This window comes from Solenopsis invicta, chromosome 3, assembly GCF_016802725.1.
Source record: "Solenopsis invicta isolate M01_SB chromosome 3, UNIL_Sinv_3.0, whole genome shotgun sequence".
Classification (NCBI taxonomy): Eukaryota; Metazoa; Arthropoda; class Insecta; order Hymenoptera; family Formicidae; genus Solenopsis; species Solenopsis invicta.
This window is the reverse complement of record NC_052666.1, coordinates 9224360-9247950: the sequence shown is the minus strand read 5'-3', so window position 1 is coordinate 9247950 and position 23591 is coordinate 9224360. Positions and strand designations below refer to the sequence as shown.

The 23591-nt window shown below is 33.9% G+C and overlaps 1 protein-coding gene and 1 pseudogene across 1 annotated transcript; one reads left to right on the top strand and one right to left on the bottom strand.

Annotated features, from left to right (window-relative positions):
* The first annotated feature begins 15164 nt into the window (after positions 1-15164).
* LOC120357130 lies at positions 15165-20196 on the top strand. The gene is made up of 5 exons (XM_039446882.1): positions 15165-17880; positions 17975-18101; positions 18670-19168; positions 19266-19379; positions 19455-20196. Exons 2-5 carry the CDS (start codon positions 18008-18010, stop codon positions 19720-19722), a joined length of 975 nt encoding a protein of 324 aa, XP_039302816.1. The 5' UTR covers positions 15165-17880; positions 17975-18007; the 3' UTR covers positions 19723-20196.
* Positions 20197-21207: 1011 nt separating this feature from the next.
* LOC113002661 lies at positions 21208-22775 on the bottom strand (annotated as a pseudogene).
* Positions 22776-23591: the final 816 nt, after the last annotated feature.

Sequence of the window (23591 nt, the reverse complement as noted above, 5' to 3'; positions counted from 1 at the left end):
TAGCCAGACATTCCAATTCCGTGGTGGAATATTTTCTTTCCGCGTCCGATAATGCGCGGCTTGCGTAGGCAATTACATGTTCCGCGTCCCCGTTTTTCTGCGCCAATACCGCGCCTAATCCTACTGAACTTGCATCTGTTTGCAGCAAAAATGGTAAATCGAAATCCGGACACGATAGCGTGGGTGGGGTGGTCAAACAGAATTTAATTGACTCAAAAGCTTGCTTTTGAGTCTCCCCCTACACCCAAGAGCGATTCTTCTTCAAAAGACTCGTAAGCGGTTCCATCCGCGTCGCGCACTGCGGTATAAAGCGCCTATACCAGGACGCCATTCCTATGAAACGACGTAATTGTTTAACGTTTCGCGGCGGAGGATACTGAACAATAGCGGCGGTCTTCTCTGGATCGACCGTTAACCCTTCGCTTTGCACGAGAAAACCCAGATACTTTACTTGAGATCGACAGAATTTACTTTTCTCCGGGTTAATCGTGAGCCCCGCGTCTCTAATACGCGCAAATACTTTGCCCAACCACGTAAGATGTTCTTCAAAAGTCCGCGTCACGACAACGACATCGTCGAGATACGCGAAGGCGTGCGGTTCCATCTCCGGACCTATTAAACGATCTAAAAGCCTCTGAAACGTTGCGGGCGCTCCCGTTAGGCCATACGGCATCCGCGTAAATTGAAAAAGTCCCTTACCCGGTACCGTAAACGCGGTGTACTCTTTACTATCTTTCTCTAACGGAATCTGTAAGTAAGCTTGGCTAAGGTCGATGGTCGAAATGTAACCGGCCGGTCGAAGTTTATCCAAAATCGCGTTCATATATGGTAAGGGGTACGCGTCTTTCTTCGATACCTCGTTTAACCGGCGAAAATCCAAACAAAAGCGGTACGTGTTGTTCGGTTTCTTAATCATGACGATGGGCGTCGACCATGCGCTATTCGAGGGCTCGATAATACCGGACTCAAGCATCGAATCGACCTCCGCATAGATCGCTTCTTGTACCCTAGGCGACACGGTATAATAACGCTGTTTAATGGGCGCGTGCCCGCCGACATCTATACGGTGTTCCGTCAGCGACGTCGCTCCGAGTTTCGCGGGCACCCCCGGTATCTCCGACGCTAAAAATTCCGATAACCGCGCGCTCTCCTCGGCCGATAGCTCCTTCAAGCCGCCTGGCTGCGCTGTATCGGCGCGAACGGTTGGCGTCTCCCCCTCGCTTGAAGAGTGTCCAACGATATCGGTCGCTTCTTCAGGCGCCGAATCTCGCGAGCTCCCCTCTCGATCGGTGGGGTCCCCTTCCGTCCCCCGTCCTGGCACAGAGTCCCCGCGCGTGAGTGCGGCCGAGAGCGAACTCGTGGTTTCAATTTCCAGGGGATATTGTCGCGTGATATCATCCGCGAATCCCCAGGTACTTCCCGCAAAATTAACCATAATACCGAAAGCTGTCAAAAAGTCCATACCCAATATACACGGTAACGCTAACGTCTGCAACGCGTACACGCTCAAGGTACGCGTGCGGTTTTCAATTTCGAGAGGTACCTCGACCTCCCCCCTCACCCGCGTCGTCTGGCTGGTCGCAGTCGTCACGCGGCGGTCCCTAGCCCGACGAAACCGATATCCCAACGATTGCACTAATTCAATAGTGGCCGGACCTAAAAACGTACGACTCGACCCGGAATCCAATAGAGCGCGAATCTCATTACCCGATATCTTAACACGAATAAAGGAGAGGCATGATTCCCTCGCCCCGAACGAATTACAAACGAAATCTGCGCATACCGGTATCAATACATTATTGGGGGATGCATGGCCAGGAGTCGCGTTTTCCCCCTTCGCCGACTCCCTTAGGCGTTTCCCGCACAATCTGGGCACGTACGCAACGTCACTCCCGCCTTGCCGCACCGATAGCAATGAGTGCGCGGAGCGGATTTACAGTCACGCGCAAAGTGGCCCGTCTGATCGCAATTCCAGCATTTGCCGGGATTGCTACGGTGCACACTTGTAGACGGGGTGGCGGTCGAAGGACCCGCCACGGCGGTGGTCGACGGCGCGGTTGTCGCAGCGTCGCTGCGAGCCTTCGCCTTTTTCCCCCTCCCCGCGCGCGGCGCTCCCTCATTCTCACCTAAACCCGATATCTCTAATGCCGCGAGAGTGTCATTCAATTTTCCGCCGCGTCCCCCCTCCTTTGAAGGACGATAGGCTAGATCGGGGAATAGCGATCGCTCCGGCGGCGGAGGTGCTCGATAACTTAAGGCGGCCCGACAACAACTTTCCGCTCGCGCCGCCAATAACTCGAGCGACTCTAAATCGGTGACCGAATCGCGCGGCACAACATTTTCTTGTAAAATGCAAGGGAACGGAAATATTGGGGGGGTCCGATACTTTTGACTACCCTGTATATATACTACTGTGTCCAAAAAGTAAGGTGACATTGCATTTATTTCGAAAATTCTTTATTTATTCTTGCAAATCAATTTCGTCCCCTTCAAAGTAATCCCCCCCTGATATAATACACTTATTCCAACGGATTTTCCAATCTTCGAAACAGTTGTAATAATCGATTTCAGGAATGGCCTTTAGCTCCTTCTTCGCAGCGGCTTGAATCTCTTCTATCGACTCGAAACGGTGATTCGTGATTTTTTAACCAAAAACTCGACTAATATCGTTCCACAACCACCGTATTCACCTGATTTGGCTCCATGCGACTTCTGGCTATGGGGACACCGTTTCGAGCCGATAGAAGAGATTCAAGCCGCTGCGAAGAAGGAGCTAAAGGCCATTCCTGAAATCGATTATTACAACTGTTTCGAAGATTGGAAAATCCGTTGGAATAAGTGTATTATATTAGGGGGGGATTACTTTGAAGGGGACGAAATTGATTTGCAAAAATAAATAATTTTCGAAATAAATGCAATGTCACCTTACTTTTTGGACACAGTAGTATATATACAGGGTGTTTCAGACCACCCGTACACCCCTTTTCTCTTCGCAGGATTAGGACCAATCAAAAATATGTTTAGACGAAAGTTGTAGGGTTTCAAAAGATCTATTCAATGATCTTATCAGTTTGACCTTGGATGGCGTCGCCAAGGTCAGATCGAAATCACATTAAGTTTTTTAAATGGAACACCCTATTTTTGATTCCAGAATCTAATAGCTGGTGTCAAGACCTTTCCAAAACACTACAAGAATGTTTATTTTCGTTGACTACTTTCCGAGTTGTGCGGCTTGAAAGTTACACTACCGCCAGCATCAGCATTACTCAAGATGTACCATGTGGTGGTTACTTAGTCGGATTTAATCTTGTGTGTGGGTGTGTGCATACGTGCATGCGTATGTGTATGGGGGAGGAAAAGGGGAGTCAAAGTTTTATGTACTCTGCTTTTGTTTATTAACTGGATTGATTATGTTTGATGTTCAATCATGTCCAGATTGACTGTATGCATTTTCCCGTGCTTAGCATTATCCAGAATGAACGACGTGGACGTGACGAGAATTTCATCCCATTGGGGTGCTTGATTCACGTGAGTCCCCTTGCCTCTCACGTTTGGGGTGCTTGATTCACGTGAGTCCCCTTGCCTCTCACGTTTGGGGTGCTTGATTCACGTGAGTCCCCTTGCCTCTCACGTTCGGGAATGAATGAGTGTATGTTTTGTTAAGCGACTAAATGTTCAAAGTGAGCACCATTCTCTGCGATGCAAGCATCAACTCTATTTTGAAAATCATTGGTTGCTCGAAGAATTTCCTCGGCACGTAAGGATCGAATTGCTTCACTTATTCTACGAATCATATTATCCCTCGTAGTCGGACGTTCATGATAGACCAAGTTTTTTATCCTTCCCCAGAAATAATAATCAAGGACGGTGAGATCTGGTGATCGGGGTGGATAATTGATTGGACCGTATTTGCCTATCCACTTGTCGGGGAACATAGTATTTAATGCCGCACGAGCAACTCTCGATGTATGAGACGGACATGCATCTTGTTGGAACCACATGTTCAGGCGCAATTGCAGAGGAATATTTTCTAGTAAGACAGGAAGATCTGTCATTATCAAGGCGGAATATCTATCACCGTTTAAATTTTCGTCAAAGGAAACAGGACCTATGATTTGACTTCCAATAATTCCACACCAAACATTGACTTTCTAAATGGTTTGATGATCTACTTCTCTCAACCAGTGAGGATTATTTTGTGCCCAATAACGAGAGTTCCAAGTATTAACAGATCCATCACTTTTAAGTGTACATTCGTCAGAAAATAAAATTTTCAAGTGGAAATCAAGTGGTTGCTGTCTTATAAAGTTGCAAAATACAAGTCTCTGTCTAATATCGTTATAATTCAACGCTTGATGAACAGACATTCTGTAAGGGTGAAATTTGTTATTTTTTAGAATGCGCCAAACACTGATTTTACTAACACCAGAATCTTGTTCTCGTCGTCTTAAAGAATCATAAGGGTTCAATTCTGTCGATGCAAGAATTTCCACTGTTCTTTCATCCATAATCGGACGACGAATTTGTGTACCTTTGTTATGTTGAGGCTGAACGACACCTTTAATTTTGATTCGTTTAGCCAAACGTGAAAAAACATTTCGCGAGTGAGGAGTCCGATCAGGATAACGTTCCCGCCACAATCTTTCCGCTGCAATGAATGTACCTCGACACTCACCTAAAATTAGCAGCATATCATATGCTTCTTCATTGGAATAGGACATGGCTAAATAAACCTAGACTAATAAAGAGGGTCGGATTTTTGTTGCGCGATTGATACTGATATGACGGTTATTGAAGACGTAGGTGACAAGTTTGAGAGAGTTATTGTCACTCGTGTTGAGTTGAGTCACAATAGCGTTGTGGTGAATACATCTCTACTACATCCTATGCAAATAACAATATGTATAAAATCACGAGTTAGACATCGTTACGCAGAAAGCCGCGCTCGTTATTGCTCGTGTGCTACCGTTAAAGTAATAATGTAATTACATAATATTATGACATACATATGTATGTGACTATCTACGGTCGCGACAGCTAACTTTCACGATTTTTCATGATCTGTTTTAGTTGGCCCGGCTCGCGTGTTTTCTTTCTTTGTGTCGGCTGCACGGCTTTCTGCGTAACGCGTGATTTTATATTGTTATTTACATGGTGTTGGCGGTAGTGTAACTTTCAAGCCGCACAACTCGGAAAGTAGTCAACGTAAATAAACTTTCTTGTAGTGTTTTGGAAAGGTCTTGACACCAACTATTAGATTCTGGAATCAAAAATAGGGTGTTTCATTTAAAAAACTTAATGTGATTTCGATCTGACCTTGGCGACGCCATCCAAGGTCAAACTGATAAGATCATTGAATAGATCTTTTGAAACCCTACAACTTTCGTCGGAACATATTTTTGATTGGTCCTAATCCTGCGAAGAGAAAAGGGGTGTACGGGTGGTCTGAAACACTCGTATATGAAAAATATATATATGTATATATATGTATATATAAATGTGTATAATCGTAATTGTTAACCTCGAGCTTTGTATCACAAGTCTGCGGATTTTTTCGTTTTTTTTATTTTTTACTAAATTGTGTTCCTTAACAGCTCTAATCTGTAATAAATTACTTTTACATAGAATTAAATTCTTTTTTTTTCTCATATATATATATATTTATCTTTTTTTTTAAAAATAAATCGATGATTGTTTATAAGGAACTTGATTAATTTCTCAACCTGACTCATCATCCCTCGCTCTATTAAGCCAAGCACTAGGTCCGATCCCGAAAGCAATTAAATTTGCTGCCTCAAAACAGGACCGAGGGACGCGGAACACCCTGAATGTTTGTCATTGGGCCCCCCGCTGTGGACCCATTGACCCATATATTCTGGGTTGTCGACACAGCCTGCCTGTGCCTCGTGGGCACATTCTCAAGTTGTTACGTCTCTCCTTTCTCCCTCCATGTCTTACCTATCCTACTTCAACTCTGGACGTAACAGTGGAAAGAAAACATAATTCATTCTATAAAGAAAATAAAGGGTTACAATTTCAAATTAGAAATCTTCTCAGATGCTAGCAAAACTGGTTGGGGAGCTTTCTGTAACGATAAAAGAGCTCATGGAGTTTCGAAGAATCAAAGTTACATATTAATCAGTTAGAATTGAAAGCTGATTTTTTAGCAGTTAAATGCTTTATTAAGAATTTATCAGATTGTGAAATTCTTCTCAAAATAGACAATACTACAGAAATGGCTTATATAAATAAAATTGGCAGTGCAAAAATCGATGACTTATACACAGAAACTAAACGATTCTGGGTTTGGTACGAAAAAAGAAATCTTTGGGTACTTGCTAAGTATATCCCTTCTAAAGAAAATGTAGACGCAGATGCTCTGTCAAGAATATCAAATAGCAACATCGAATGGGATTTGGCAAATTATGCTTTTAGAAGAATCATAAGAGTTTTTGAAAGACCTGATATAAACTTATTTGCTTCAAGAATCAACAAAAAATGTGAAAAATACTGTTTATGGGAAAAAGATCCAGATGCAATGGCTATTAATGCTTTTACTATTAATTGGTCAGATAAAAATTTTTATGCATTTCCACCTTTTAGTGTAATTGCGAAGGTTCTTCAAAAAATAAAAATAGATAAAGCTGCGGGTATAGTAGTCGTACTTCTTTGGACTAGTCAGACGTGGTTTCCGGTTTTTAAAAACTTGCGTAGAGAGTCATATTTAGAATTCAAACCAGATATTAATTTATTAATCTCTTCTTGTAGAACACAACATCATCCCCTGGCTTCAAAACTTACCCTGGTTGCCGCCAGATTATCAGTAAAACGTTCAAACAAAGATGTGCATCGGAAAAGACAGTGGTGTAATGTTGAGAGCGTGGGAGGAGTCGACAATCAAACAATATAACAGCGCACTGAAACTATAGTGGAAATTTAATATTATCGAGAAGAGTGATCTTTTTGATGTGACAATCCCCAAAGTGCTGAATTTTTTAACAGAAAGATATCAAAATGGAGCTAAATTATGGAACCTTGAATTCAACAGGATTTGCATTGGCGATGATAGCTAATACGGACATCGCGAACAACGAATTAATCAAAAAATTTATTAAGGGAAGTGCAAAAACAAGGCCAAGTAAACCTAAATATGATTCAACCTGGGACGTCGACCCAGTCTTAAAGAAATTGGAAGAATTGTTCCCATTGGAATCGTTTAATTTGAAACAACTATCACAGAAGTTAGTATTACTATTAGCTCTTGGTACAGCACATAGACTCCAAACATTAGCCTCAATAAAAATTTCGAACATCAACAGATTCAGCCAAGGATTGGAAACAAATATTTCAGACAGAATCAAAACAACAAAAATAGGCAATAAACAACCAGTTCTAAAACTGCCTTTCTTCAGTAATAAATCTATCCTGTGCATCGCAGGAACATTATTACATTATTTGGAAGTCACTAAGAGCGTGAGAAATGGAGAAGATAAACTATTTATTTCCTTTCACAAATCATATAAAGTTGTAAAAGAAGATACCCTAGGCCGTTGGATAAGATCGAGTGTCATTTCTCTAGGAGTAGACAGAAGATTTATAGCGCACAGCACTAGACATGTATCAACAGCTTATGAGAAAGAAGTAAACATTGAAGAAATAAAGAGAGTAGCTGGATGGTCCTTGAATTCAAAAATGTTTGCGGATTTCTACAATAGATAACAATTTAACATCTTTGCAAAAAAAGTGTTATTATCTTCATCGCTAAAATAGAAAAGTCTTCCTGTCTTGAGGCTTTCGTGGCCGTTGATATCGTTAACCGAGAGGGTTTCCGGATGGATGCCACGTACGTGTTGGGCACTTTGCTGACGTTTCGCAAACATTGCAGCTTACATCATCAGGGCTGAGAGCTCCGATACTGAGCTCTCTTTGGTTGTGGTGGTCCTTATATGTCCCGTTGCGCCCGGTGGAGATGGGGGGGGGGGAGTTAATGGAGATCGGGTGGATTGATTGGTCAGCCAATCAGAGCGTTTTGATTGACCGGCCGGTCAATTAAAAAACCCAGGAAAACGATATGCCAAATAGGATTTACTTGAAGGCCTTTGTCGTGGTTGAGGTTGTCAGGATGTTTCAAAATTTCCAGACCTTCCCGATATTCTCTGGCGAAGTAGCCTTGTGACGGGGCCAATATGGTAGACTTATCATACTACACGGCATGTCCAGTCTCCATCCAATGTTCCGCCAATTCTATTGATTTTGTGAACAAAATTGCAAAGATCAAAACAAAACCTAATGACATCCTGGTGAATATTAATATGGTTTCATTGTTCACAAATGTCTAGGATACGTTGGATATTATCAAAAAGTCCGACAAACTTCCGGCTAACCTCTTCCCACTAATAGAACCTTACCTACCTTCCAGTTTCAAGGAGAGTTCTTTGAATAAACCTCTGAAGTAGCAATGGGATCCCCTGTTTCACCCATTATTGCGAATATCTTCATGAAACATCTCGAAAACAAAATTCTGAAGAACGCACCCCTCAAGCCTTCCACGTGGTTTCGAGACGTAGATGACACATTTGGGGTGACACCCGTTTGGACACGTAACAATTGGACACAGCATGATTGGACACGTAGTTTTGGACACGTAACGATTGGACACAGCACTTTTGGACACTGCACGATTAGACACAGCACGACTGGACACCCCACGATTGTAAGCACACACTACACGATTGGACACTGCCTTATTGGACACTGCACGATTGGTCACCGCATGATTAGAATGTGCACGATTGGCAACGTTTACTGCACAATTGTACACCGCAAGTTTTAGAACCGCGCGATTGGAAATCGTACGACTGGACACCGCAAGATTGAACACCGCCCGATTGGACACCGCACGATTGGGCACCACACAATTGGACACCGCCCGATTGGACACCACACTATTGGAAACCGCACGATTGGAAACCGCACGATTGAAAACCGCACGATTAGAAACCGCACGATTGGAAACCGCATGATTGGACATCGCACGGTTGGACACGGCTCGATTGGACATCGCACGATTGGACACCGCACGATTGCTTGTGGCTAATGATAAAGGCCATTATACATTAAAAAATTTGTTGTTTTTGTAAGTCTGTAGAAAAATTAGCTAATCAAAATTAAAAATTTTATTGCATACGTTCGATTACATTAACACTTTGACGTATATATTACACTTCTTTTTGGATAAAATGCTTTGATATTTATGTATAAGCATTTATGCATAAATGGGATAGTACAGCAAAAGTAAAATTATGTATATACGTTAACTGTTTGTTATTTTTACGACATCATTTACATTCAAAAATAGACTATTTTAACGATCCTTATTGCATCTATGTATTTTTAAATGATTAAATAATGTGTAGAGATATTTTAATTAAAGATAATTATGTCTTAGTGGCAGATAAGAAAAGTGATTCATATTTTCCTCAAAGTGACATACACATTCGAGGAAGGAGAGAAGATAAGAAGTGATTTAACTACTCGCATTAGGTCTAATTAGCTCTGTTTAATTATCATATTCATATACATTTCAGTCTAAACAGCTGGAAAATTTAAAGAGTAGAATCCATATGTGTTTAATATATGATATTAAACTTTTAGTACGTTCAAAACACGTGTTTTGTAAATGCTGACAGCGAGATATCATACATTAATCACATTTGGATTTTACTTTTCAAATTTTCCAACTGTTTAGATAAAAGTGTATATGAATATGGTCATGAAACAGAGCTAATTAGGCTTAATGCAAGTCATTATACCTGTTTTTATTTTCCCTCCTTCCTCGAATGTGTTTGTCATTTTTACTAGTGAAAATATGAATCGCTCTTTCTGATCTGCCACTAAATCATACTTATTTTGATCCTGTCGTTAATGCAATTTGAATTTTTAATGAATTAACGTTTGAAACAGGTATTTAATGAATAAATAAATATATACAAGAATATTTTTAACTTGTCACTTTTATAATTCAGCTTTTAAATCTAAACATATATACTATAGGCATTAAAAGTGTTCCTGTATATCCACTTATTCATTGAATACTTGTTTTATACATCAATTCATTAAAAATGTAAATTGCGTTATCGACAAAATCAAAATAAGTAAGATTTAGTGGCAGATGAGGAAAAGCAATCCATATTTTCACTAGTAAAAGTGACAAACACATTTGAGGAAGGAAGAAAGATAAAGACAGATATATTTACTTGCATTGATATTAATTAGCTCTGTTTCATGGTCACATTATTCATATACACTTCTATCAAAACAGTTGGAAAATTTAAAGAGCAGAATCCATATATGTTTAATGTATGATATCTCGCTTTCAGCATTTAAAAAACACGTGCATCATTAAAATAAGTAATTACTAAACATTCCAGTAACTCTCACATTCATTTTATATGGTCTTAATATTTTTTTCTTTAATTAAATCAAATGATATAATCTCATAACCTTACAACTGTCAAACTGCATGAGAATGAGCGAGTGTGAATTATTACATGAAAGTAATATAAATAAGCTGTCTGTTAATTACAAAATATTTACATTGCATTCAGCTAATGTCAATGTATGTATCATGCTCGCTCGTTCTCATGCAAATTGACAGATGTAAGGTTATAAAGTTATGTTCTTTGGTTTAATTAATGAAAATAATGTTAGAACCGCATAAAACGAATGTGGGAGTTATTGGAACGTTTAGCAATTATTTACTTTAACGATCTACGTGTTCTATACGATCTGCTAGTGAGATATATATTACACACTTAGACTATATAAATATGGACTGCCAAAAGCTAACTTCACGCGTGTACCTAAGATTTGCAGCGCCATCAGTACCCAAAATCTATAGGATGTACTACCTGAAGTTATGAGTGCTCATGTGCATATGTCGCTAAATTGCGTCAGAATAACAGTTTTTCTAACCTGAATGGTTATTAACTAACGAATAATATTTTCCTTTGCAGGACAGAGCGACGCTCATTTTTGTCAGATTCTTTAATTTCGTGTAAAAACGTGTTGAATATATAAATCTATTAGTGTTGTCAAAATTGGAAAAATTCTAAACTATATAATTAATAAAACAAAAATGCCTATTTATTGTTTTGTAGATAAATGTAATTCTACTAAATATCAAAGTAAAAACCGACCAGCATCAAGCAGCGAATATATTGCATTTTTCAGGCAAAAAATAAAACATTCTCTCTCCGTATCTGTATGTCTATTTACAAATTAAATATCATGAATTAAAACAAAATGTTGACAGAGACTGATGTGTTACCATACATTGTCTATTATAAAGGATTTCAGACTAGATATTTAGATTAGATTGGAATTAAACTAATTCAAAGAAAGAAAACCTGAAGTTTAGTTAAACTTTAATTGGTCAAATTCAAATCCAGTCACAATCTCAATCTCTAGTCTGATTACAGTTTAATGTAATGTGAATGTACAGGTTTCCAAAGAATATGGAAGATTTAAATAAATGGGTAAACATTTTATGTGAAAAAAATAATCAATACCTAGAACCATTACCCAAAAATGCAAGAATTTGCGAAAAACATTTCACTCGTGAGAATTTCTGCTAAAGTGGTATGTCTTCTCTACGTTTGATACCTGGAGCAGTACTATCAATTTTTCCAAATAATAAGGAAATACGGTATGTATATTTTTTATTAGTTTGTTATTTATTATTAATTTATTATTATAATAAAAAAAATATATATAAAATAGACAAAATAAGAAAATACATATATAAAGGTAGAATATATACATACTTATAAATGATATTTCAAAATAAAATTTAAAATAATAATATTAATGTTATTATACAGTGATACTATAAATAATAATAATAATGCAAACAATGATGCCTGGACCGAAAATGATGAAACAATGGATTTTGTGGACAGACATTCCTTATCTTATAGGTACAAAATAATAATGTAAACATTTATAAATAATAAAAATAAAATAAAACAAACAGAATATAATATAAAACGTAAAGTAAAAAATAATTATTAAATAAAATTTAATAATAACAGTTTAAAAAATAAATACGTTAATTTCAGCGATATAACCCAAGAAAGTATACCATCGATGCAGAAAATAGCAATGCATCAGATAATGTAGATTTATATGCTTTATCTGATAGGTAAGAAATAATATTTATTTTATTTGCAATAGAATATATTAGGGGTATAAATAAGTTTCCGCGTTTCACAAAAAATGGCACCACTAGTATGTTATGGTTGAAATTGTCTGTTGTAAAACGTTATATCGTAAGGTTGGACATCTGGCAACAACATCACCTTAAAATATTAGCGATTTTGTATCAGCACCATATATCTTTTTTCGTGCGAAAACGTCGAATTTTGAGCCGAATAAGCGTCATTTGCGGGAGTTTTTGATTTACTTCTTTAATTTGAAGAAATCTGCAGCCGAGGCGCATCGATTGCTTGTAAAAGCATATGGTGAGGCTGCCTTAAGTGAGAGAAGTTGCCGTGAGTGGTTTCACAAGTTTAAGAACGGTGAATTTGACGTCAAAGACAAAGAACGTAGCGGAAGGCCGAAAGTGTACAAAGACGCGGAATTGGAAACATTATTAAATGAAGATTCGTGCCAAACGCAAGAAGCACTTGCACTTACATTAGGAGTAACTCAACCAGCAATTTCACATCGCTTAAAATCATTGGGAATGATTCAAAAACAAGGAAACTGGGTTCCATATGAACTGAAGCCGAGAAACGTTGAACGCCGATTTTTCACATGTGAAATGCTGCTTGCCAGGCATAAACGAAAGGGTTTTTTGCATCGTATAGTCACTGGTGATGAAAAATGAATCCACTACGATAACCCAAAGAAGAAGAAATCATGGGGACCACCTGGCCATGCTTTAACATCGACAGCCAAGTCGAACATTCATGGAAAAAAGCTCATGTTGTGTATTTGATGGGATCAGCTTGGTGTCGTGTATTATGAGTTGCTCAGACCGAATGAAACCATTACTGGGGCTCTCTACCGAACACAATTGATGAGATTGAGCCGAGTACTCAAGGAAAAACGTGTCCACTACTACTCCAGACACGACGAAGTTATTCTTCTGCATGATAATGCTCGTCCACATGTTGCGGCGCCGGTCGAAACCTACCTGGAAACACTCAATTGGGAAGTTTTACCCCACCCGCCGTATTCACCAGACATTGCTCCTTCTGATTACTACCTGTTTCGATCGATGGTGCATGGCCTGTCTGAGCAACACTTCACATCATATGAAGATACAAAAAATTGGGTCGATTTGTGGATAGCTTCAAAAGATGAAACATTCTTCCGACGCGGTATCCGTATGCTGCCAGAAAGATGGGAAAAAGTAGTGGCTAGCGATGGACAATACTTCGAATAAAACATTAGGTACCGTTCTTTCACAATAAATGCCCAATTTTTGATAAAAAACGGCGGAAACTTATTTATACTCCTAATATTATATTATTGTTGTAGGAGAATACAATGGAGAAGTCATAAACATAAATTTACATAAACAAAATATAAATAAGTACATAAAATAAAATGCAATTATTAAAATTGTTTAATTTCAGAGAACATGTGCACATGAAAAAAGGGAATAAAAATAAAAAAATAAGAAAAGGAATTAGATATGCTGGTGATTTGTCCGATGACGAATTAAATGTAATGTCTCCAGAAAGTTTACGGAAATTTATTAAAAAAATAAAAGTTCAGTTATATAAAAGGAATAAAATTATTAAAAGTGTTCGTAGAAAGGAACGAAGACAGAAAAAAAAGATTGAATCTTTACAAAACTTAATAATAAATCTACGGAAGCAAGATTATATTTCCTCTAATTCAAAAAAAATATTAAAGGTAAGAAGATATAATATTACAACATGATTGCTAACAGCGAACAAAGAGTTGTGGGAATATCAACCATCACGATGCAATTGATCGCAGCTACTTAAAGCCTGTGGTATTTAATAAAAAAAATGTATATTAAATTAGCAACGTGGGTGTAAAAAACATAATTTTAGGTCAACTGTTGAAACTCTCGACTCTGAATTACTGTTACTAAAAACATAAGTTACATAAGTTACCTAGTTGTATTAACAAGGGAATCTCAGGAAGTGTCAAATTCAGATTTTAATGTAACTTTATATACGTATAGATTAAACAAATACAAAGTATCAGTAGCTGCTCAAAAATTATGTAACACTTACTGTAACTTACATGTAAACAAAGTTTCATTAAAATAAGAATTCGACTCTTTGCAAAATTACTTTGAGAGTAATGTAGTAAATTTGCAGTTTCAATGAAAACATGTATATATAATAATTATAATGAAATTGAACAAAAAGCAATAATTAGTAAAGATATGTCAATAAGATTGTAAATATAAAAGATAAGTATACGGAATGAAACCCAATAAACGGAAATGCATTTTAATAGATAGAAAATTTGGATTAAAAATAATCTATTTTAAGTTATTTAAGTACATTTTGAATTGAAAGAATAGCAATGTCATTTCAATCTTATGTCATACATTAAAATGCATTGCGTGACCCGCGAAAACTTCTTTTGGGTTGAAATAATAGAAATCTTGTAGTTTAAATCTTATTTTAAAATTGATTCAGACTACGGAATTCTTAAGCTTTAATAGGATTGAAATGAATTCAGAGAATCAAGAATTTGAATTCAACAATAGCTACACAAATCCATTTCTATCCAGCTCCGTTTGCTTGATAGACATAATATATATTATGTCTATCAAGTCTGTCATGTCTATCTATAATAAGTATATACTTATTAAACAAAATGGTGTAATAAGTAAATTAAATATCACATAGTTAATTTAGTAATTATAAGAGATAGATGGGATGGATGGATCCATAAAGTGTGACTACGATAAAAAATTATAAGCCAAGTCCTTCTTGGTATTAAACTGAATAAATAAATTATTTTCCTTAAATTCTTATTTCATTTATATACATACCATTTCTATTTATCTCATTAAATAGAAATTTAATTCTGCAATTATATTAATTAATATTTACAGACAATAATAGACGATGATGAAAGCTTACTAAAAAGTATTCAGCTTGGAAAAAAAAAGGAAAGTACCCTGCACAATTAAGAGCATTTGCGCTTGAATTTTTATAGTCCGAAAGCGTACGCGTATGTACGAAGAAATTTAAAATTTAAAATATTTTACCATTTAAAAATAATTTACCATCACCCTCAACAATGCGTGCGTGGTACAGTCATACCGATGGGCGACCGGGATTGGCTAAAGAGGCTTTAGAAGCTTTGAAAACAAAAAGTAAAGCGGCAAATGGGAAACAATTGTATGCTTGTCTCATGATGGATAAGATATATGTATATACGAAAGCAATTAGATTTGGTTCAAAAGGAAAACCGTTATATTGGTCATATAGATTTTGGAGCAGTTATTTCTGAACCATAAAAATTTACCTATGGCAAAGGAAGCTTTAGTTTATTTATTAAATGGCATAAATGAAAAATGGAAAATTCCAATCGCTTATTTTTTAACCAACGGTTTGACAACATTAGAAAAAGCAACCATTACCAAACGTGTTCTTCAATTTATAACACAATCAGGTGTACAAGTTATTGCATTTACATTTAATGGACATCCACCAAATATAACTTTGTGTAAAAAATTATCAAGCGATAGTCCTACTGATTTTACTCTACGATGAAATTTCAACTGAATTTCAACATCCCTCAGAAAATCGTAAAGTACGTATTTTTTTAGATGCCGCTCATATGATAAATCTAATACGAAATTGTTTAAGTTAAGTGCTAAAAAGGTACTATATGATGGAAACGGTAATGAAATTAAGTGGGAATACATAGAAAAATTAATACGGTTACAAGAAAAAGGTCATTTTCATTTAGCTAATAAATTAACCAGAAAACATATTGAGTTTCAACAAAACAAGATGAAAGTCAAACTTGCCGCACAAACATTTAGCAATAGTGTTGCTATTGCGTTAGAGCAACTTTTACATGACGAACATAAAGATTTTTTAGGATGTGCTCCAACCATTGCTTTTATAAAAATTGTTAACGATACTTTCGATTACTTAAATTGTAGAACTTTATATACACATGGATGCAAAAGAGCATTAATGCCAGATACAGCACACGACATTTTTCAATTCTTTTCTAAATCTATCACATATTTATCTGAACTTACACTTAATGGCAAACGTATTATACATACGAAATCGAAGACTGGATTTTTAGGCTTTATCATAAATATGCAAAATTTATAGAAAGTATATACAGCGTATGTTGCTACTAATAAATTGAATTATATTCTACCATACAAGTTCTCACAGGATCATTTGGAATTATTTTTCTCATGCATTAGATCTATGGGCGGATTTAATAACAATCCAACGGCCGATCAATTTTCAGCAGCATATAAAAAATTATTGCATCATAACGAAGTAAAATCATTTGCCGAAGCAAACTGTTTGGAATTGGAAAGAGTTAATATGTTAACTGTATCTTCAAGACGCAAAAATAAAGAAAAAGATGATAAAGAAGATGAAAGACCTTTAAATATTAATGATATTAATATAGATGATGACATTCCGTTAAACTATGTTAATTCAACAGCTGATCATGTCATAAAATATATAGCCGGATTTGTCAAAAGAAGTGTATATAAAAAATTGAAGTGTGAAGAATGCATAAGCATTTTTTCACAATTACCAAGAGAAGAAGCATCTTTTATTTCACGCAAATCGAAAGGATTTTTAATACACCCTAATCAAGACACATATAAAATAATATGCACAGCAGAGAAAGTTTTTAATTTTAATAGACTAAACAATACATTACATAAAAAACATATTTTGACCCGCTTAATTTTGCAAACTATTAGAAATCTTGATACATCTAATATTTTTCTTCAATTTGAAGAACATACGAAAGCATGCGAAATTATGGAAAATCATACTTATTTTTTAATCAAATTAATCATTGAGATATTTTTAATAGTTAAACTTCATTATTATAGTAAAACGTTTAATCTAAACTTACATTCATCGTTTGTAAGATATACACTAACAAAAACTGTTCATTTCAAAGGTCAATAAAACAATATACATATAATTACACTGTCCAAAATTTAATTTTTTTTTGCAACTAAATGTAAATAGTCATTTCTAACGTATTTTTACTTGTTGACCAACCGTTATCAAAATTTGATTATTGTCACAATTTTTACTGATATAATGTTAAAGAGCTAAAAATAAATAAATCCGCAAAATCATTGTTTTTCTTAAAATTATGACGTGATAGCTAAATTTTTACAGTGGATTCGTGTTCAGCAGGCAAAAATAATTATCGGAAATATAATTATTCATACTCGTATTACAAAATACTGTTGGATAGCGTCATTTGAACTTCGCGCGTTTTTGGGTACTGGGATGTTGGAACATGTTGGCTCACAGTCGTGCTATAGTTTATGCAGACCATTAGCAGTCCATATTTATATAGTCTAAGATTACACACATATGAATGCTACAGTTCAAATTTTCCACATGTTTTAATGGAAGTGTAGTACAATAAGGTGCATTAATAGGTTTGTTCGTGTTGCATGCACTTTTTGTACTTTTACACTAAGTGTACACTAACTGGTTTCTGTTGCCGGACATGATGTCATAACCGCTGTTCGTTTTACCAGTGCAGTTACAATTCTGGCAATAATTTTTGTACTTGGTCTTGAGGAAGAGTAAAACGTGCAAAGATGGCTGAAGACTAGTAAGGAGGGAAAATATAAATAAAAAAGTAATACATAACCTAATAACCTAATAATCTGTTTCATACGTAAATAAAATTATATGTAATCTTTTATACATAATTTTTTATAACTTGTTTTCAGAATTACATATTTGTAGGGACAAATCAAAATACAATGAGTACATCAGTATTACGTGGCTTTTTACAGCTGGATTCTTTAGGAAACATTAAAATAGATTCAAATGGATGTGTGAATTGCATAATTGAAGGTATTACAAGTATTTTTTAAATTGTTTATATAACTTTATTATACAGCCATTGACAAAATTATTAGGCACCCTATTTATTTAACAATGTCTTCAATTTATAAAAAAATACATAACACTATCTTTATAAATGTTATCATTTATTTCTTAAGTAATCACATAAACTAATATTTGCTTGGTCCACCATTATTTTTTATGACTTATTTTTTTAGCTTACGCACATACAGTTATAAGAAATTTAGAAAAAGCAAGGGTGCCTAATAATTTTGTCAATGGCTGTATATATAATAATAATAATAATAACAGGATGTTTAATTCAATTTTCTGTTTTTATATCTTTAAAAATTAACAAAAAATTAACACATTATTTTGAATGGTCTAATTAAATAAAACATCTTGAAAATAGCTTTAAATTGTCTTATTTTAGACGCGTTTATAAAGATGTTAGCTCATTTTTTTATTATCTTTGTTGTTCAATAGAAAAAGATTAGAATGACAAAAAAGCGTGTTGACATTTTTATAAGCGAGTTTTTAAAATGGACCTATTTATTTTCTAACATTTTTTGTCTAGATGGAAGACAGTTAAAATTTCTAAAAAAGGAAATAAATTTTTCTTCTGATACTATAAATTTTATTTTTGATGGAACTCAAATTTGCATAGACCTTCCTAAAACAAGAAAAGAAACATATAACAATGAACAACAAAATCAAAATAATGAATATGTTCAAAATCATCAAAATGATGAAGATAATGAAATTAACCAAAATGATGAAATTGATCAAAATGATTTAAATGGAACTGCTACAACTTCATCATTCTTTTGGAATGATGCATCAACAAAATTGTTGTTAAACATTTACAAGGACATGAAAGATCTTGTATCTACAAGGAAAATAAAAACTTATAAAATATTATGGAAACATATTGCACAAAAAATGAATCTTAATGATTACCTTGTTACTTCGTTAGAAGTGGAAAATAAAATAAAATCGTTGGAACGTTCCTACAAAAATATGATAAGCAATAATAAAATGACAGGCAGAGCACGAAAAACTTGTAAATATGAAGCGTAAGTACTTATAGTTAAAAGTACATAATATTTTATACATTATAAGAAAGTAAATGTATAATGTTACAAATAATACTAATATTCTTTTTAATTACAGGGAGTTAACAGATTTATTAGGAGAAAAACACAGTATTCAGCCACTTGCCATATCAGGAAGAAATGGTTTAATACTTAAAGAACAATTGCATTTCATTAAGGAAAATAATACCGCGTAAGTACAATATAGCTTACACAAACTATGAAAAAATATAGGTACAATATATGATATTGTCATTTTTTTATATAGAATGAACAACGCAATTGATAATGAAGACTTTGAAAATAATCCCGGTGTATCAAATAATCTTGAGTCTGCTGAAAATGTACAAACTGTACGAACAGAAGAATTACAAACACATCAAACTAGAATACGACAAAATACTACCAGTTCATATATAAATAAATGTCAAACAGTTTTAGATACATACATTTCTGAAAGGAGTAATGAAAAACAACGCAATGAAAATATACAAATACAGATTCTACAAGAATTTAAAAATATTGCAAAAACTTAAGAAGATTTTGTTAACTCCGCAAAAATACAATGGGCCATATCAAATGCTAAAAAAGATGAAAATATTAAAGTTCTTAAAGAAATTGCAAAAAATATTGAACAAATTGTTACATTTCCGTTCAGAACAACTGTTTAATTTTTATTAGTAGTATATGTACAATAATATTTATCCATTAACGTATCCATAACACTTTGAAAGAAGTTAAAATGCTATTCCCATATTTCTATATATTTTTGGTTTTTTGTATATTTTATTAAGTACATTATTTGCCACAGTTTAATATAAAGTCTGAGTTAATGGCTGCGTTTAGCAGAAAAAGCTGCTTTGTAACTGTTGAAAATTCTTTAATCTGATTAATTTGCGCACTTAGATCCGGCAGGAACCAAGAGCAAAAACTAATAGTATTAAATAATTTTATAACAGTTGCAAAGCTGCTTTTTCTGCTGAAAGCAGTCAATATGTATATTATTTAAGGAATCTGTTTAATTATGTTGAATTTTAATAACAAACTTTAATCTCTAAAAAATGTTTATAACATTTTAAAGAATTTTTAGTAAATATCAAATTTTTTATTTTTAATACTACCAAAAATATTTTAGTATTACTTTGTTTAAAAAGTTTATGTTTGATACTAAAGTAAAATATTTAGTTTTTGTTATGAAAAATAATATATATAACACAAGTGATAATGTTCCTATAAAGTTCCTATTAAAATTAAGTTAAAATATAACTTTTAGTTAAAATACAATTAAATTTTTTTAAAGAGATTTGTTCTTTTTTATAAGAAAAATTACATATGTATGCGAAATGTAAATTTAAATTTGTAGGTGCCGTGGCTAGTACGCACTTCCGAATCGATAAATCAACACAAGATAAAAATTCATATATTAATAGGAAACATACTTTTTAATTCATATGCAAGGTGTAGTGAATTACAAACTAAGAAATTTTTAGATGTGTTTATTGTATAATACACTAGTACTTGTGTACTTTTCAGCGTTTTGATTAATTATATGTTATAAAACCTCAATTTTATAATATAAAGTAAATAAATATGCAAAAAACAAAGTATTTTTATTTCAAAGTTTTACATGCTAGTATACAAGTAAATATACAGGGTGATTCAGAACGACCCATATGTCCCTGTAAAGACGTATTCTTGAATAAATTCTGAGACGATTTTTCCTGTACGAAAATTTTGTCCGACGCTTACTTTTTGAATAATAAGAGGATAAATTTAGCGAATCACGGGCCGTGTATACATGGTAGACAAAAGCGCCGCAACTCATCGTCCAGGGTAAGCGCCCGCGTCGGACGATGAGTTGCGGCGCTTTTGTCTACCATGTGTACACGGCCCGTGATTTGCTAACTTTATCCTCTTATTATTCAGAAAGTAAGCGTCGGACAAAATTTTCGTACAGGAAAAATCGTCTCAGAATTTATTCAAGAATACGTCTTTACAGGAACACATGGGTCGTTCTGAATCACCCTGTATATGTATAATGTTAAATAGAAAGATATGCAAAAATAAAATATAATATAATTATAATAACTTTTCTGTTTGTCATGCGAATTAACCGTAAATACTTATACGTCTTGAGCAATTAATTGACGACACAACTCATCTCGTAAAATGCGGCCATGTTCATTCCCAGGTATGATCTCATCATTATTATTTCTAATAATCTCGGCTTCTGGATCTGGATAATTATCTTCAAGAGGAGGTTCAAAGAATTCTACATCGCCTGCGCTTGCTAAATTATGTAAGACACAACAAGTGTATTATTTGCACCATACGCACAATATTTCTAAGTTTGAAATGATATAATTGTCTGAATCTTTGTTTTAAAATGCCGAAAGCATTTTCAACTACTACACGGCATGAACTTAATCGACTATTAAAATTTCTCTGCGCTCGTGTTAAATGTCCGTTGTCTCTGTATGAAACCATTAAATATTCCAAACAAGAATAAGCACTGTCTCCAACTATATAAGAGCCTCCTAAATTATTATAAATATTTTATTTACGTAAATATTTGGAACAATTTTTTTTATATAAGTACTTAAAATAAGTGAAATAATTACATATTTGATAGTGTATTACTAACTTAAACAAATATCCTGAAGACATTCGTATAAATGAGATTCCCGAAAGACCCTTGCATCGTGCACAGATCCGGGATATCCAATAAACACGTCTAAAAATTTCAGTTTGTGATTCACTACACCTTGCATATGAATTGAAAAGTATTGTTTCCTATTAATATATGAATCTTTATCTTGTGTTGGTTTATCGATTCTGATGTGCGTACCATCCACAGCACCTATAAATTTAAATTTAAATTTGGCATATATATACGTAACGTTTGCACAAAAAAATTACATAAAATAAAAATAGATCATACCAATAATTCCAGGAAATTGTTTTTTTCCAAGAAAATATGCCTTTGTTTCTTCTTTTTCTTGTAGTGTAGGAAATCTTATAATATGTGGAGCAAATTGCATTAAAAAGTTTGTTACCCTTGTTAAAAGTGTATACAATGTACTAATTGTAATATTAAACCGATCAGCTATATCTCTATATCCTGCGCTTTCGTGACCAAGAAACCACAAGTAACATAAAATGTGTTTTTCTGGTGAAATTGGTGCATATCCTGCATGTTCTACAATAATGGATAGATTTAAATAAATGTAACTACCAAATTTAACATATTAATAAGAACTAATTTAAATTGCAATCTGTATTAAATAATCAATAGTGAACATTGCAATGTATAATAAATTTCTAACTTTGTAAATTATTAACAGTTATTTTTCCTTCTATTTAAATAGTACATCATGTACAACTATAAAGTATGTATTATGTATACATACCTTGTAAAGACGTAAAAATTGGAGATATCGTCAACCGAGCGATAAGATCGTAAGCAACTTCTCGTGAAAGACGAAAATGCATTATAAAATCTTTTTCAATATAGTTTCGAACAACAGTTTCTATATAATTATTAACTTTAATATGTTGATTTCGTTGTATAATTATTAATCCTAATTGTAACATTTGTAGTATTTCGTCATCTAATATATAAACAAAAAGACAAAAATTGTAATTTAATCAAAATCAATTCAATAAATATGTATAATATATTAATATATATTGAAAAGATACATTCCAAAACATTTCCGAGGGGAAAATTTTACTCGAAAATATATAATGTATATAATATATTTACGTTAAAAATCAGTAATGTTTCTGTCATCGAGATACATATTTAGAAATTTTTGAAGATATTTAAGAAGCAAGTTTAAATTTTAAAAAATTTAAGAAGTTGAAAATTGTCAATTTTTAAATGAAATTATTAACAATAAGTGACTATAACTTCATATTTTTTTGTTACATCTTTCCAACATTATTTACCTCAAATTTTTTCAGATTTTTTAAAAATAGGCGTCAATGTTAAAATATTAAAAATATAATTTTTTTATTATTTTAATATTGACACTTATTTTTTAAAAACTTAAAAAATTTTGAGGTAAATAATGCTAAAAAGATGTAATAAAAAAAATATGAAGTTAGTTACTTAATAATTTCATTTGAAAATTAACACTTTTAAACTTCTTGAATTTTTTTAAATTCGAACTTTTATCTTACAAATTTCTCGATTTGTATTTTAATGACTAAAATATATATCATTAATTTTTTTATAATTTTTTATGAATCAAAAGTATAAAAAAAATATATAATTAAATAATTGTGTATTTATTTGTCAATATCACAATAGCAAAGGACAGCGGGTTTAAAACTTGATGAAAATTGTTCTTTTATTGAGGGCTAAAGATTAATGTATGATAAAAATCTATTTTGGGATGGG